The sequence below is a fragment of the Platalea leucorodia genome, assembly GCF_965183815.1.
Source record: "Platalea leucorodia genome assembly, chromosome: 23".
Lineage (NCBI taxonomy): Eukaryota > Metazoa > Chordata > Aves > Pelecaniformes > Threskiornithidae > Platalea > Platalea leucorodia.
In genome coordinates, this window is record NC_138845.1 from 1,328,150 (window position 1) to 1,344,628 (window position 16,479).

Sequence of the window (16,479 nt, forward strand, 5' to 3'; positions counted from 1 at the left end):
CGAAAACCAAACAGCCGCTGCGTGGGGCCAGCCCGACCCTCTCGGAGGGTCTCGGTACATCACAAGCGGCGTCCTGAGCCTACCTCGCTCATGTTGGCCTCCATGGGCATCTCGGGGAGGTCAGGCCTTTCCTTCCCTCTCCTCCCTGCCAGCACAGGGGATTTCAGACACCCATAAATCACCCTCCAGAGTCAGTCCCTCTGCCCGGCACAGCCCCCTGCACCCCTTCTCCACCGCGCACAGAGAGCGAGCGGAGACGGCACCGAGTTATTTCAGGATCCTTCCCCCCCCCCCCGCTCCCGTTTAACTCGCATTATTCTACCTTGCTGGAGATACCCTGGAGTGTTATCACAGCCAACTCCTTGGAAACAGCGCTGGAGCCCAGGCTGCGTGTGCATGTCTGCGTCGCTGGCAGGGCGCACGCAGCCACTCACCTTCCAGGAAGAGCAGATTCCTGGAAGCGAGGGAAACGACCGTCATTTTACAGTCAGGCGGCATGGCGAGCGGGAACCCGGGCTGCGCCGCTCCCCGCCGCGGGGACACGCAGCTGCGGCCTCCGGAGAGCGCGGAGCCGCGCTGAGCCGGCCGGGGACGATGCTCTCAGGAGGGAGAGGAGGGAGCGGGCGGGGGACCGGGGATGCTGCGGGGTCTCTGCTCTGCCCTCGCAAGGCAGCTGGCTGCCCGGGAGCTTGGCAACCAGGCACAGGACCCAAAATATCAGTGGGAAATAGAGGATCCGATGACGGGAGGGAGAACAGCATCATCCCCAATGTCAGCCTACAGCCAGCGATGGCTCATGTGGGCTCCGACCCTCCTGCATCAATAAGGGATGGGGACACCGAAGCCTCGGTCCTCAGCTCCAGAAACGGAGCACGAGTCTCTCATTAAACTCCCCCAGCCGGCCGGCGTGTCCGGACGCAGAGCGCGCCCGAGCCGGGCAGCTCCGGAGCAGACGCTTGGCCCAGGAGAGGCTCTTCGCGCCTCCCCAGCACTCCGCATTCGCAAGCGTACCCGTACCAAACGGCCAGAGCCCACAGCCACGGCGCACCGGACCACGGCCTCGCGCTGCAGGTACAAGGAATTTTTTTTAGGCAGCGTTTCCAGGTGAGCTTACCTCGGCGTGCAGTTCCCATCCTACAAAAAAAGACCTTCCTGGTCCCAGGTTTGACCCTGCAGGTGAGATCGGGGCTCACTAAGAAAGCATCCAGGCGGTGCCGGCAGCAGGAAGAACCCCGCTGCGCTGTTTTACAGCCCGTTCCCAGCTACTGCCAAGCCCCGATGTATTGGAGAAAGGTTAAAAACCCCAGACTAGAACTGAAGTTAAACATTAAGGAGAGGAAAAAAAGTTAGTATCTCCTCGGTCCTTTCAAGCAGAAGGGGCAGGGCACAGCATCCCGTTTTCAGCTCAAAGCTCGGCTCGAACCTTTGCGCTGCCAAGAGCCTCTGCTCCCCCGGGAGGGATCGCTGTCGAACCCAGGCAGGGCCGCATGGACCTCAGCCAGGACCTCCCTCCCAAAAATCCCCCCCGCGCACGGGGACGGGGTTGTATCCTCCGTGCAGCAGCGGGGCTGGCACTGGGACCCCCGGTAACGGCTCCTGCAAGCGGCTCAGAGCCCCGGGAAGGTGGGCAGGCTGCCTGCCGCCGGCAGCGAGAGCTGAAGCACTATCCCACCCCTGGGAGCAACCAGCGCCTGGTTTCGACGGTCTCTCAGCAATCTCCCTCTCTGATAACTTTTCAGACTTGAGATTTCAGGAAATATTGGGTCACATTTCATTTGCTCTAAAAAAACAAATGGAAACCTGAACGTCACGCAAGAGACGGTTTGTCTGTCTGTAGCCCAGTTATCCAAGGAGCTGACAGCGTTTAACCCTGTTCTCAGGTGCCCGGCATCCAAATAAAAGAGGGTAAAATGGAGGGGACTTGGGCTGTTTTGGGGAGCAGAGCATGAGGGGACGGCCTGAAAACACCCCCTGTCTTCCACCAGCCTCGGACACGCACACACAGGGGCCACAGAAGCGGGGGCAGACCTCCGGAGGCGCGCGGCCACCCCAGGGAGAGGAGCGGGGCGAGGAGGCCAGGATCCCGCAGCGAAACCACGGCGGGACGGGGACCTGATCCCACCCTGCCCGCGCCGGGCGCCCTCGGTCTGGGCTGGGGAGGCCGAGAGGAGGCTGCTCCGGTGCCGCCTCCTGCACGGGGCCGTGCCGGCTCGGACGGACCGAGGTGCTCGGCCCTTCTTAGCACCGGCGAAATGGCGATGGCGCCCAGCAGGCGGGACCGACACAAGCAGAGAGCAGCAAAGCCGTTATCTGCACGCTCCGAACGCCCTTTTTTTGGGTTAAGCGACTACAGACGGATTGAGAGCCCGAGGAGGTGCCACCCGAGGAACCGGCACGCAGCACGCAGAGGTCTCTTGCCCGCCTCCACCTTGTTCCTACCCCCTCTGCGGTAACGACGCTGTCTCTACCAGAGCTGTTTCAAAACTGACTTATTTTTCTGTGAAGAATTCAAAGGAGAAAAAGTATTTCACATTCATGAAGAGTTTCCGGGCTTTTGCTTACCTCGCTATTTGACGAACATGAACTTTATCTTTTTTAAGAGTTCGTTTAATTAAACGTATTTCACAGAAACAAGTTTCGAGAGCTCTGCTGTTTGTTTCCTCCAGTCATTTCACATCCGCAGCAGCTCAGGGCCCCGACGCAGCTGATGGGCAAGCCTTGACCCTGACCCCAACGATTAGCACAGGCTTTGCTCCCCGAGTACCGGGGAACCCAAAAAAGAAAGGCCACCCTGGCCGGGTCGGCCCTGCAGAGCTCCTGTAACGCTGCTCTTCCCTTCTTCCGTCCCTTAACCGTTCCCCTTCCCCAAACTCCAGGAGCCGCTTAAACCTCGGACCCCCAGGACGTCCAGTGCTGCAGGCTCACGTGCAGCCGAGGGGGATTCGGGCTGCGCCGAGGGAGACGGGCTCTTTCCGTTGCCTCTTTTCAGACCTTTCCGGGCTGCAGCACCTCCGCCCTCGCGGGGAAACGCGGACCCGCCGCAGGGATCGTGGGGACGGGGAGGGCTCACCCACGGGGCTCCCCGAGGAAAAGCAAAGCCGCAGCCCTGCAGGCGACAGGGACCTGCGCAGCCGCCAGCCCCCAGACTCCGCCGGAGGACGGCGGCGAGTGCCGGGCGGACGCGGTTCTGCGGAGCGAGGCTGAGAAAGCAGCCGCGTTCGGCAGGCAGCCGCCCTGGCGCAGCGCGATCGGCCAGCTTCGGGGAAGCATTTTGTTATTTAACAGAGGCATCCTGGCAACCAAAACCCGAGCAGCAAGCTGCAGCGAGCGCCTTGAGAAGAGCCAAGCGTCTAACCCGAGCGGGGATCCTCCGGGGATCGGAGGAAACCTTCATAGAAAGAAGGAGCACACAATAACTCCGAGGATGAACTTTGTCAGAAGGGGCAGGATGCAACGCGATTTACGCCGAGGGGCGTTGTGCAAGGTCCCCCGCGCAGCGCTGTCAATGCACCAAGCCCGGGCCACCGCCACCGCTCGTTAGAACAGCCGGGGTCCGCTCTCCCTTCCAACGCGCTTCAACTTCTGACCTTCATCCCCGCTGAGCCATTCATCCCCGGCACCCCCCAGCTCCTCCAGCTCGCCGGGCTGGCGCAGAGGCCTCCTCCTGCCCCTCGTGTCGCTGGGGCCGCGTTAGGTCATCACAAGAGTTGCTTCTGGCTTTGCCGCTTCGAAATCTATATCAGGTCTTACCCTAATCCCCCTCTCCTCCCCAGCAAAGATGGACAAACCGAGGTGTTTTCACACTGCAAACACCCGTCCCCCAGAGATAAGAACAAATCCCACCCAGCCAGCTTTCACTTACAGCCCATACCGGCTGCGAGCCGGGTTTCTGCAGGCGACCGGACAATCCAGATCCCCCCAGCGCCACCGGGATCCCCTCTGGAGACGGTCACTGGGGCTGCGATCCCCAGCATGGCAGCTCCTGTCCGTGCGACCCCGCTGGTTACGGAGCGGCCCGGCACACCGGCAGCTTCCAGCACCCAGATCTAGGCCAGCCCCACGCCGCCTCCCCCTCTCCCCACGGACGTTTCACGGCGTCGCATCTGGAACTCAGCCTGGGTTTAATCTTAACGCACGCCGACAAACAATAGCGCTGGACTTGGCAAGGAGCGCGGCTGAGATCACCTGCGGGGGTCTTAAACATCGCCCTGCTCCCCGTCGCGGGCTCGGCATCCCGGGGAGTGGGACTAAACCACCCGTTTGCCGAGCACGGCCAGGAGCCCCGAAGGAATGACCGACCTCCCCGAGCCCCCTCGGCACCGGGACTGCGCCGCCCTCGCTGGAAAGACGTTTTCCTTTCAGCTTGCAGCAAGGCTGGAAATTCCACCTACCGCTGGCGTGCTGGCAGCCACCCACCCGATCGGCAGGTGAAGACACAACCGCATAAACTTCAGCGCAAACTTCCAAGGCTCAGCCTAGGTACCATTTTTTAAATCAGCTGTTTATTACGCCCAGGGCTTTAACGCTTCTCAGACACTTAATGAAACATGCTGATGTTCCGAACGCTGCTCCTCAACGCTTACTCTGTGATGGCGACAGCAGCACAGCCTCGGGCAAAGCACCGAGAACAGGACAGCTTATACCCAGAGGATGAGACTGAGCACCTTAAAACATTAGCAACCCAAAATAGCTGGCAAAAATCAAGATCAGACATACCAGATATGTAAGATCGTCCATTACAGTCTTCTATATCCATCTTTAAGGTACTTTGCTGAAAGAGAAAGCAGAGCTCAGTCAGAGTTAGCCTCGGGAAGCTGCTCGGACTCTCCTCCAGTAAAACTGCCCAGCAGCTTCTCGCAGACGAGTTACTCACCCCAAGTGCCTTCAACGCTGCTTTGCAGCCCTGGGCTTAACACCGTCAATACCGACTTCACCATCAGCCCCAGTGGGCTGCACTGATCCTGCCCATCCCAGCGGTGCTTGCCAGGCGCTTTCCAAGCGGAAAGCGAACGCCAATGCCAGCAGCAAGCGGTGGTCCCGGCAGTGACGCTGCGGACGAACGCCACGGCAAGCACGGAGGGTTCCATCCCCCCCGCACGCAGACCGCCACCACCGCAGCTCTGCGGCGCGCACGGGGAACGGCGTTGGCTCTTAAAGCCAAACCTGGGACGCTTGGAGCAGGCAGAGATGGGAGAAGAGCCGCTGCCGGCTCCCCTGGGACAGCCGAGAGCTGGAGAGTCACCAGTCCAGACGGACAGACGGCCACTGCCGCAGCCCCGGGCAGCGAGGGGTGCCGGCAATTCTCTTCTCCCACCCCGGCGAGGGGCCGCTGCTGGGAACCGACGCGCTCGTGCCCGACGCGGCAGCGGGGGGATGAAGTCTCGAGCGCGGGACGCGCGTAGCCAAAGCCCTCGGCTTCATTTTCTCAATGAAAAGAGCCGGGGTTTCGGGCAAGGAGCGCGAAGGCTGAAGCACCGCGCTCTGCCGAGCAGCCTCGCAACAGCCGTTCCGACGACCACACCAAAATAAAAGGGAAATCTGCCTTACATTTTGCTGCTCGGCACCCCACGGAGATAATGAACATTTTATACATTCAAATGGCTTTTATTTGTCAATTACACTGGCTGTTTAAGAAACAAAATGAGCCCAGTTTTAGAAACAGGAGTTTTGCTGTTTAGAGTTGGCTCTAATTGGCAGTTGATAGGGTCGGAAACAAGAGCGTTTGCTGCAGAGAACAATTAAAAAAAAGCGATAATTTGTGGAGATGAATCGTCTCCTCGAAAAGGAAAATCAACGTGATTTGCCGAGCGTGAGCACACACAAGCAGCAGCAGCGCTGTTGGTTCTCCCCTCCGTTGCTCGAGCAGCCGATGTACTGCAGCCAGCGAGGCTTTCCAGGGCACCTCCGTCCCTTTTCCGAGCCGAAGGAAATCAGTCGCCCCTTTTATCAGCAGGTTTTTAACAATAACCGCGTCTTGAACGCACCAAGTCGTACAAGTCTTGCTCCTGGCAAGGCACCGCTCCAGACAAGCGCAGATGCGGACAAGGCGCGTTAGGCCAGGCTTGTCACCCCATCGGACCCCGCTACTTGCTCGATGTTAGTTAGGAAGAAACGCTCTCGCCGTGCTCCGCTTAACTGCGGACCTCGCACAGGGGCTCGCTGCTTTTGGGGAGGCTTTCACCAGCCGGGCACCAGTTTACGCCCAGTCTGGCCCAGCGATGCCCGCGGCAGGTCCCACCCCGGCTGTTTCGCCAGCGGTTTGGCGACAGCCCGGCGAGGCAAGGACCCCCCTCCATCGCTGGCACCCAGCGCCCCGGTGCCGCAGGTCCCGGAGCCTGACCGGGGAGATGGAGACGCCGGCTCCGATCTCCCCGCCGGCAGCGGGACGCAGACTCCCGGACCTGCTCCAAATCCACAAGTAAAAGGTGCCGCGGGCTGCCACGGGCACCGTGCGAATTTACATCGGTTACAGGGGCCGCACAGAACAGGGAAGCGCTGGTGCCCCGACGCCCGCGCCGTTCCCTTCCCTGCCGCCCGTGCCACCCAGACGGCGGAGGACACCCGGGGCCGCACCGCTGCCGTGCCGGCGGCCTCCAGCCCGGGCAGCGAAGGAAAAGCCGAGCGCTTCAGAGTTCCCCTTCCCACCCCACGGTGGCCGTTAACTTCACGAGATGAAACTAATTTAGGTTGAAATCTCTCTCTCAAGCGCCTGGTTACACAGGAACTGTGGTTTGAAATGCATCCTGCAGCTTTATTTTTGTTGAACACGTAATTTTGCTTTTCGGTGTTACGCACAGCCGCGCAGAGATCCGTCTGCTTTCCACAAAGGGCACGGCCACACGCTAATAAAAGTCAATTTTATTTAGAAAGCCCTTTCCCTCCTCTACCCTGCAGAAGCCCTCGAAAAGAAGGAATTTAAAAAAAGAAAAAGACCAAGCGCCAAGCGACTGTCCGACAGGCCCCGCGGGTGAACGCAGGGCAGGGAAAGCTGCGGCATCGCCCCCTCCCGAAGCCCTCGCTGCCGCCCAGGGACCCGTCGCAGCCCGGGCTCGTGGCTGAGGCCAGGGACAAGCGGGACCCCAGCCTCCTCCCTAAACCGCAGGCAGCGAGGAGCGAGAACGAGAAATTCATTTCCCTCGGAGTAATCAGCTAATAATCAGCCAAATACAATTGAGTCGAGGAGCCGGTTCTGTAACTCCTACTTCCTACTCATGCACGCGGTCTCATTAATGTTAACGGGATGATGTGCAATAAAAGAGATTGATTCCTCGCTCCTTTGTATTTTAAAAGAGGACCCAGAGAAAAACATTGGGAGCGTTTCAGGAGCCCCGAGCCACGTGTCAGCGGTTATTTCCCTTAATCTTGGCTGAGTGTAAGGCCTCGCAAGCAGGAATCGCAATTTTTTAAATTGCAAATTAAAAAAAGCACCTAGCTCGTATGAACTCATAGCTCTGCGGTAACGACAGCCCATAATTAACCTTCGGCTAGAAAATGGTTCTGCATGTCATCTGTCCCAGAGTCCTTTTGATTTGGAAAAGCACCGCAAAAAGGCTGCGCAGCCGGACTGACAAAACCCCACGTCACGGCCTGGGCGAAAACACATTCCTGGGAGAAAGGGGCTGCTTCCAAGGACGCAGCTTCTCCTCGTCCCCGCTCAGTGCTGACGCCGGCCGCCTCCGCGCTCCCCCTCGGCACCGCTGACAGCCCCCCTCCGTCCCCACCAGGAGGGGCAGCCCCTCACCGAGCCCCGGCCCGAAGCGCGGCGCTCGTCCTCTCCGGAGCGGGGTCTGGGTCCGGCAGCGAGGCCCTGGACCGTCGGGCGCAGGGAGCACGTCTCCGTCTCCGGACTTTCTTCCCAGCTTTCAGGTGTGATCATCAACTTGGGAATCAGAGACAGGAGCGCACTAAAATTAGAGCAGAGTGCCTTCAGCGCTGCTCGACGCTCTCCTCCCCTCCGAAATAAGGACTTTTCCCCAAGTGGCAACACTCAAGGAAAAAGAAAAAGTCCTCGGAACTAGCCCAATTTAAAAACCCCTCCATCTCAGCACGATGCGATTTGTGAACGTCCTTTGCGCTGATAACAAGGGGCTTCTGAAGGCGGCCGGGCCCGGGCGCCCTCCTGCACCGGGATGGGCCGGGTCCTGGCTTCATCCCGGGGTGGCAGAAATGTCCTAGAGATGGGAAAAGCCTCTCGGATCCCACCCAGCCCGCAGGCCGCCCCTACGCGCCCTCCAGCGCGGGGCTCCCAGCAGCTGCCTCCGGAGCCCGTTTTCACCGCTATCAGCCTTGCCGTCGTTAGGAAAGGCAGCCTATTTTCTTCCCCTCTCTTAATTTCTCCCCGGTGCTTCTGGTCATACCTCAAGCGCCGTGAAACAAATCCGAATGCTCGGCACCAGCAGCGAAACGCTTCTCCAGACACCACGACGGCAGGAAAAGACACCCCAGCCCAATTACACCGAGGTATCTGCCAGATTATTTTTAAGATGACAACATCAGCCCCTGCAGAGGGTAAATGCACGGCTCCTGCCAGACTCGCACAGAAACCAGCCAGAAACACCAAACCCCTTCGGTCTGGCCCGTTTCTCTGCCGGTCGGGCACTGCGGCTCACAGGCAGGGACCGCTTCCCGAGAGCCACCCGGGTCCTGGATCAGCCCAGACCCTCTGAGCTGGGATGGGCAGAAGGAGCCCTCGGGAACCAAGAGAGCCAGCCTTCCTCGGCCCTCCTCAGCCTCTGCTGCACCCAACACCGCCCAGACAGCGCCGCCTCTCTCTGCGCCCAGGCTTGGCTCCCGGCTCCCCGCTGACCTGCTGCAGGACAGCTCGGCTCGGCGCCGGCGAGACCGGCATCGCCGGAAGCAGCGAGCCCGCGGCGAGGAGAGCAGCGGCGCGCGCGGGGGGAAGACACGCTCGGGGCGAACATCTTCGAGCCTCCTGTCGGGGTAAGAATTAGTAAGCGCTGTGAAGGTCCCTGCAGTTTCTTTTTCCCAGCCATTGTTTCCATTAGCTGCCCTTTATTTTCCAACGTGAGGACTTTTTTTCCACCTTTGCCGCAAATAGAAGCTCGCTGAACAAACCGGCTGCTCAAAAACACCAACGTTTGTGTCACTGGAAACGCCTCAAACCCCGGCGCAGGGGAAAGGCTCGCTTTCAGGGAGAGCCCCCCGTCCTGCGAGCGTCCCCGATGTAAACGCCGAGGCAGCAGCTCTGCCACGCGCGTGCCGGTGCCCTACGGCTGCTGGCACCGGCAGGGCCAGGCCCCGCTCGCCGGGGGAGACCCCGGCTCAAGTGGTTCAAGAGAGGCAGAAGCGAACGGAGCCACCTTTCAAAAGCGAAAATTAAAGCGCTGCAACATGTTTTATCCATTATAAAATAGTTCCCATTGTTTCCGTATTTTGAAATATATTATTAAATAAGATTAAGTGTTTATTGCTTAAAAAAAAAAAAGGATTTAATGCAATGCTGCAGCTGGAGGACGGCGGCTGACGGCTCCTGACCGCTGAGCTGGGGGAGACCCCTCGTCTCCTCTGACATTTATAGCCAGGGCTACGCCGGAGCGGAGCGACGCCGTGCAGCGCTGGCGGGGAGCGGCAGCAGGACTATCCTCAGGTTACCGCTTTAGGGACGGGCAGAAGCACGTCCGATGCCCCGCTCCTAACCGCTTGCGCTGGGTTTGTCACGCCAGCCGAGCTAACGCGGCCGCCGCGTCCCGCCGCACCAGCCCGGCCTCAAGCACAAAGAGGGGTCCCACATCGTCCCCCCGCCACCCGGCCGTTGACCGCAGACCATCCCCCAGGTAACGCCCGCGTTTCAGGTGCCTTAACCCGAGAACCGAGCAAACACGGCTGCAATTTCCGTCCCTTTTTATAAATAAAGCCAGCGCTTGACAAAACAGGGGAAGAGAGAGAGAAACGCTCCGAGGATCCAGATCCAGACCCCGGACGGGCGACCGAAGCGAGGTGCGGCCGTCGGCAGGCGAGACCGCGGGCGCTGCCTCCCACCGAAGCAGGGATGCTGGTTTTCGCTAATATTCACCGCCTGGAGAAGCTCCTCCCCGCTGGAACCGCTCCTAACGCTAACACGACAGGACACGAGCCTTGCCTGCTCATTGATACAATTTTGTTTAAAAGCCTGCTGATGGAAAAAGCACTATAAACCACCGCAGTGTAAAACGTAAAATTCCTCGTCTTACGCTCCCAAGATTCGGTGACTTCAACAAAGTTTTAATTCAAAGCAAACCGAGGGCCGTCTTCTACCGTGCCTTTGTTCGGCGTCTAAACCCGTGTTGTGCCCTCTGGGCATCACCACAATACGAATAAATAATAACCGCGAGCAACGACGCTGAGCCTACAAAAGATGAAAAGACGTTTCGGGAGACCGCCATGGCAGCGAAGGGAGGAAAGAGAAGTTCCTTCTTCAGCGCTTACTTGGACAGACGGACAGACAGGGACCGCCGGAAAGAGGCCCTGGCCTTTACGAAGTGAAGCCGTGCTGCACTTTCAACGCTACCGATTGCAGCCCGACTTCGCTACCGACGCTCACGCGTGTTTTAAATGCAACTGATCCACCGAGAGCGGAGAAAAATTAATCCTCTGCTGGATGCTCCCTCCTCGGCGCCCGTCCTGCGTCCGCTGCCCTCGGATAACCCCGCTCCGTCCTCGGGCGCGGAGACCACGTCGGCCCCCGCGGTTCCCGTAATTCCCCTCGGGAGCGCAAGCCGCTGCTGTGCAAATAGAATCGGCGCTCCGGAGCCCCGCAGCTCGCTGCCTGCCCGGCTCCTCCGAACACTGACACCTTCACAAGGGCTCCAGAGCCCCGTCTGTCACGCCGGCTCACTGAGGCCGCTCAGGTTTCCTCGAGTCCTTGGAGGCGAAAGCCAAGATGAGGCCAAAAATCGTTATCCTGGCTCCGCCGCCGCTCGCCCCAGCCGTGCCGCAGGACCCGGCTCACCCTTCCCACCGCCCCCCGCCCCAGGCACGGCCTCCACCCAAGCCAAGGGCACCGCGCGCGACCCGGCAGACGCAGACGCTCCCTATTTTGTCCATACCAGGACCCGGACACGCAGCGGGAAGGCATCTGCCAGCTTCTCCTGGACAACGCCGCCCTCGCCCCGCCGACACCGGCCTCGCCGGGCGCAAAGCGCAGCACAGGGACGCCCGCGCCCAAGCAAGTCCCCCCTCCTCGCAGCGCAGGCCCCAGGCGCCCACCACGCGCCCAGGAGCTGAGACCCCGCGAGGAGCAACCAGGAGCGGAGAACAAGTCTAGCGCCGGGCTGCCAGCAGCAGCTTTGGCCCAAGAGCTTCCCCAGAGCCGCCTCTGCCTCCTCCCGTGCCCCCGGGGTCCCTGGGTCCCCCTTCGGCAATGTCAGCGGGGCGCCAGGGCAGGGCATCGGCACGAAGCCCCCGTTTTGGCCGACAACAGACGCGCTCTTACTCTCTGCGAGCAAAACGAGTTGGTCGTCGGCACCGCAGCTTCTCTTCAGGAGGGGCTCGATGGGAACGGCGCCAGGCGGCAGCCGGGACGCCGGCTCCGGGCTTTAGGGAACTCGTACCCGCTCTCTGCTCCTCCCGAGCTGCCGGAGCCACGCGCTGCCCGTCCCGGTGCCGGTCTCCGGAGCTGCGGCAGAATCGGTAACGGGGGGCAGAGGGGAGTCCTGGGCAACAGGAAAATGGGGGGCAAACCCCACACCTGGGCATCCCGGTCACGCAGCCGAAGAGGAGGCTCCAGTTGGGAAAATCCTGCCTGGAGCCAACGGCTTCACCCGAAAAGCGGCGCCTGGCGCGGCCCTGGCCCCGGAGCCACCGGGCAGCGGCGTTACCGAGGAGCAAAGCCTCTTGGAAAAGGCTGACCCGAACCCCCCAAAGAGACGCCCCCTGCCCCCCCAGACCCGGCGCTCCAGAAAACGGACGCGGGGAAGGGAGGGAAGCGGGGGGAAACAATCCCAGACGCGGGCGGACGGACGGACAGACGGATCCCCCCCGCAGAACAGGGACGGGGAAGAGGCACAGGGACTTCGGCGGGGCCCCCGCGCCCCCCGGTGAAGCCCATCGTTTCCCAGAAATGCCGTTCCTCCGCCCGGGCGGCCCCCGCAGCGAGGCGGGGACCCCCCGGCCACGGGTCCCAGCGCGGGGGGCGAGGCGCCCCCGGCCCCGAGGCTGCTCCCCGCCGGGAGGGACCCCCCCATCCCGGGCGGCCCCGGCCCCCGCCGTCCTGGGGAAGGGGGCGCGGGGCAGATTTCGGGGCGCAGCCACAGCCCCCCCACGCCGGGGGGGCCTCCCCCCCCCAACCCCCCCCCCAACCCCCCCCGCTCCCTGCCCCCCGGTACCGACCCCGCTCAAAGCCGCGACCCCCCCCCGCCACAGGCCCGCAGGACACGGACCCCCCCAGCCCAGAGCCCCCCGGCCCCCAGCGCGGCCCCCGCCCCCCCGGGGGCCCCTCCGCCCCCCGCCCCCATCGCCCCCCGCCCGGTCACACCCCGCTCCCCCCCCCTCCGCCCGGGCCGGCGGCCCCGGCCCAGCCGCCCCCCGCCCCGCCCGGCCCCCCGACAGCGCCCACCCCCTCACCGGCGGGGCTCCGGGAGGGCCCCCCCGGCCCGGCCCGGCCGCGGGGCGTGGGCGAGCGGCGGGGGGGGCTCAGGGCCGCGGCGGCGGCGGCTCCGGCTCCATCGGCGGCGGCTTCACCTGAGGGACCCCCCCGCCCGCCCCGAGCCACTTCCGGCCCCCGCGCGCAGCCAGGCCGCGCAGCCGAGCGCCGACGCCCTCGAGCCGCCGGGAGGGGAGGGGGCGGGGGGGGGCGCCGCGGCCGCCATGGGCCGGCACGGGGGGGCCTCAGCCGAGCGCCGGCGCATCGAGCGGCCGCCGGCTGCCCAGGGGCGGGCAGCGGAGCGCCGAGAGAGCCGAGCGCGGGGCGGAGCGCCGAGGGCATCGATGAGCCCGGGGGGCTTGTGCGGGGGCGGCGATCGGTAACCGGTAGCCGGGGATCCCGGGTCCGGCGGGACCGGCTCACGGGCAGGAGCGGCGACGCGCCGAGAGGCAGCGGGACCCCCCCGGGGCGGCCGTCGAGAGGCGCCGGTGAGCGGCTCCAAGGGCACCGGTACCGGGGGTCCCCTCGGGGCACGGAGGCCGCGGGGCCGGGGCTCAGGGGGGCTGCGGGGGCCGTACGGGGGCTGGGGGTCCCGGGGGCCGTGGGGTCGTGGCATGAACCCCATAGGGTCGGGGTTATATAGGGTCACGGGGTCCCATGGGGTCCGGGGGTCGCATGGGGTCACGGGGCCCCATAAGGTCACGAGGGTCCCGTGGGGTCACGGGGGTCGTATGGGGTCTGGGAGTCCCACGGGGTCACGGGGTCCCACGGGGTCATGGGGGTCCCGTAGGGTCATAGGGGTCCCATGGGGTCCGGGGGTCCCATGGGGTCACGGGGCCCCATAAGGTCACGGGGGTCGTATGGGGTCTGGGGGTCCCACGGGGTCACGGGGCCCCATAAGGTCACAGGGGTCCCACGGGGTCATGGGGGTCCCATGGGGCCCGGGGGTCCCATGGGGTCACGGGGCCCCATAAGGTCACAGGGGTCCCATGGGGTCACAGGGGTTGTATGGGGTCTGGGGGTCCCATGGGGTCCGGAGCTCCCACGGGGGGACGGGGGGCTCCGGCAGCAGCCGCTCTGTGGGGCTGGGGGTTCCCCGGGGCCGCCCCCCCCCCCCCGCTGCCCCCGCGCTGCCCCAGGAAACCGGGGAGTCCATAAACTGCGCAATCTTTATGGAGCCACTTTCACACGTCAGGGGCTGTAAAAGGCGGCGACCTTTGAGCCGCTGCGGCCACGGGCCAGCGGGGAAAGCCGGCGGCGGCGGCGGCGGGGCGGTCAGCGGCTGACGGTGACGCGGACGCGGTGCCAGGCGTTGCTGAGGACCCCGCGCAGGTTCCAGATGGGCGCCACGGTGTCGGGCTGCACGTTGTAGCTGCCGTCCACCGCCTTGCAGACGATCTCCAGCTCGGCCCCCGGCGTCACCGGCGCCTGCAGCTCCCACAGCGTCCAGGCCCAGGCGCGCCCCGGCACCGGCCGCTCGCCCGCCAGCCGCGCCACGCGCCAGGTCCGGCCGCCGTCCAGCGAGACGTCCACCCGCACCACCTCCCGCCCGCCCCCGCTCCAGGCGTAGCCCTTCACCGTCAGCTCCCCCGCCGGCACCGCCGCGCCGGGGCGCGGGTGGGTGATGGCCGACTGCACCGGCAGCTCCTGGATGGCGGGCGCCGCCGAGTAGTCCACCGTGTCCCAGTCCACGCAGGGGGAGAAGCCCTTGTAGTCGTTCTGCTGCCAGTGGCTGGGGCTCTCGGCCGGGCTGACGGCCACGCGCCGCAGCCACTTGACGCTGCGGGCGCCCACCACGCCGGGCACCACCACGCGCAGCGGGAAGCCGTGGTCGCGGGGCAGCTCCGCGCCGTTCATCTCGTAGGCCAGCAGGACGTCGGCGGCCGGGCTGAGGGCGCGGCCGTAGGGGATGGAGGCGCCGTAGGGGGCCCCCCCGGCGTCGACGTCCAGCCCCTCGAAGCAGACGTGCCACTCGCCCTCCCGCTCCTCCCCGAAGCCGGCGTGCAGCAGGACGTCGCGCAGCCGCGCGCCGCCCCAGCGGGCCGTGCTGATGGCCCCGATGTCCCACGCCAGCCCCTTGACGGGGCGGACGTGGCTCATCTCGCTCCGGCGGTTGCCGGCGCACTGCAGCGTGGCCGTCACCTCGTGCTTGGGGAAGCGGCTGCGCAGCTCGGCCAGCGACAGCGAGAGCGCCCGGCCCCCCGGCCCCTCCACCCGCAGCCGGTAGGAGCCGGGGTCCACCGCCGGCACCGGCAGGTGGTTGCGGGTGAAGAAGAGCTCGTTGGGCGTCAGGAAGCGCTCGGCCAGCAGCTCCGCCGGCGGCTCCGCGTTGAACGGCTTCTGGCTGTTGACGCGGAGCCCGGGGTGGCGGGGGGGGGTCCCCGGCGAAGGGGTCCTGGGCGGCGGCGAGGGCCGGCGGCGCCTCCTCGGGGCCCAGCTCCCCCACCTTGTACTCCCGCAGCAGCTCCAGGACGTGGGGCTGGTTGTGGACGGCGTAGAGGGCCCAGAAGGGCTCCAGGGCCCCCCCGGCCGCCAGCAGCACCTTGTCGGCGCCCCCGGGGTGCAGCTCCACGAAGTCGGTGACGTCGAAGACCTCGGTGCCGTGGGTGACCCAGACGCGGTCGCGGGGGGAGCGGTGCCGCCCCACCTCCTCCCGCGTGTACCGGGGGTAGTGGGGGGCGGGGGTGGCCTGGGCCGCCTGGGCGACCTGGGGGACCCCGGCCCCGTCAGCGCCCCCCGCCAGGGCCCCGGGGGTCCCCCCACACCGGCCCCCCGGCGCGGTGGCCCGCAGCTGGGGGGGACGTGGTACCCGCTGCCCCCCCCCGCCGCACCCCGGTGTCCCGGTGCTGCACAAGGACCGGGGGGTGCCGGGGGGGGGGGGTCCCGGTGCCGCCCCCCCCCGGATCCCGCCCCCCCCCGGTGCTGCGGCCCTGGGATCCCGGTGCCCGCCCCCCCCGGGGCTCAGCACCCCCCCCCCGGTGCCCCCGTCCCAGGGAAGGACCCCGCGGTGTCCGCCCCCCCCGCCCCGGGGGACCCGGGCTCCCCGGTGCCGCCCCCCCCGGTGCTCACCCGCCGCCGCCGCTCTCCGTAGGCCAGGGCGGCTCCGAGGCCCAGCAACGCCGCCAGCACCGGGGCCGCCGCCCCCCGGCGCCCCCCCCCCAGAAGCGGCGGGCGGGGGGGGAGGCGGGAGCAGCCGCGGCGGGGCAGCGGCAGCGGCGGGAGCCTGCGGGGAGAGCGGGGCTGGGACCGGCCCGGGCCGGGGGGGCACCGGCGGCGGCGGCGGGGGCCGCGGGGGCCCCCCCGGGGCGGCTCCTACCTGGGACCGGCGACGGCTCGGAGCAGCAGCATCGCGGCGGCACCTGGGCGGGAGAGAGCGGCTGGGGCGGGCACCGGGCACCGCTACCGGGGGCAGAGAACCCCCACGGTCCCGGGGGCAGCGGGCACCGGGGGCCTCGCGTGGGGCATCCCCGCTCCTCCCCGCCACCTCGCTCCGGTGCCCCCCCGACCCCATCCCGCTCCCGGGGGTCCCCGCCGCGCACCTGCGTTACGGCTCCGGTAACGCGACCTCCCGCTGGTCACTGCCTCTTTAAGAGAGGGGCGATGGGCGTGGCCTCAAGGAGGGGGAATGAGCCCCTTGGTCACGCCCCCTCCAGCCCCTCGGGGCGGCGTGGGCGTGGCTTAACCCCGCGGTGGGGCCCACCAACAGCGGGATTTAAAGGGGCAACGGCGGCGCATTTAAAGGGCCAGCGCTACCAGCGGGGCTGTCCCGTTCCTCTCCCCGGGTGGGCGGCGAGCGAGAGCCGGTGGCCACCGCCCCGCTGGCCGCTCTGATAAGCGTTATCAGGGCAGGGCTGCGCTCTCCCACCGGTTGTTGGCACCGGGCAGGAGCCGGAGCCGTC

General features: G+C 65.5%; 2 protein-coding genes across 7 annotated transcripts in view; both read right to left on the reverse strand.

Annotated features, from left to right (window-relative positions):
* The window catches only part of IKZF4 (IKAROS family zinc finger 4), a 29,722-nt gene extending 17,065 nt beyond the window's left edge, over positions 1-12,657 (reverse strand). The window contains exons 1-2 of one of the 6 annotated variants that reach the window (XM_082332637.1): positions 12,562-12,657; positions 4,717-4,771 (exon numbers count right to left, since the gene is read on the reverse strand). In XM_082332637.1, the coding sequence (XP_082188763.1) occupies positions 4,717-4,756 (40 nt within the window). In that variant the 5' untranslated portion in view covers positions 4,757-4,771; positions 12,562-12,657. Of the gene's footprint in view, positions 1-322; positions 432-4,716; positions 4,772-4,873; positions 4,936-11,431; positions 11,527-12,561 lie in introns of those variants that run through there. The other 5 variants (XM_082332638.1, XM_082332643.1, XM_082332640.1 and 2 more) reach the window with 5 other exon arrangements.
* Positions 12,658-13,741: 1,084 nt separating this feature from the next.
* On the reverse strand, positions 13,742-16,377 carry SUOX (sulfite oxidase). The gene is given in 5 exon segments (XM_082332633.1): positions 13,742-14,956; positions 14,958-15,287; positions 15,650-15,803; positions 15,897-15,939; positions 16,120-16,377. Coding segments are annotated over 4 exon segments (1,617 nt in total). The 5' UTR covers positions 15,929-15,939; positions 16,120-16,377; the 3' UTR covers positions 13,742-13,855.
* Positions 16,378-16,479: the final 102 nt, after the last annotated feature.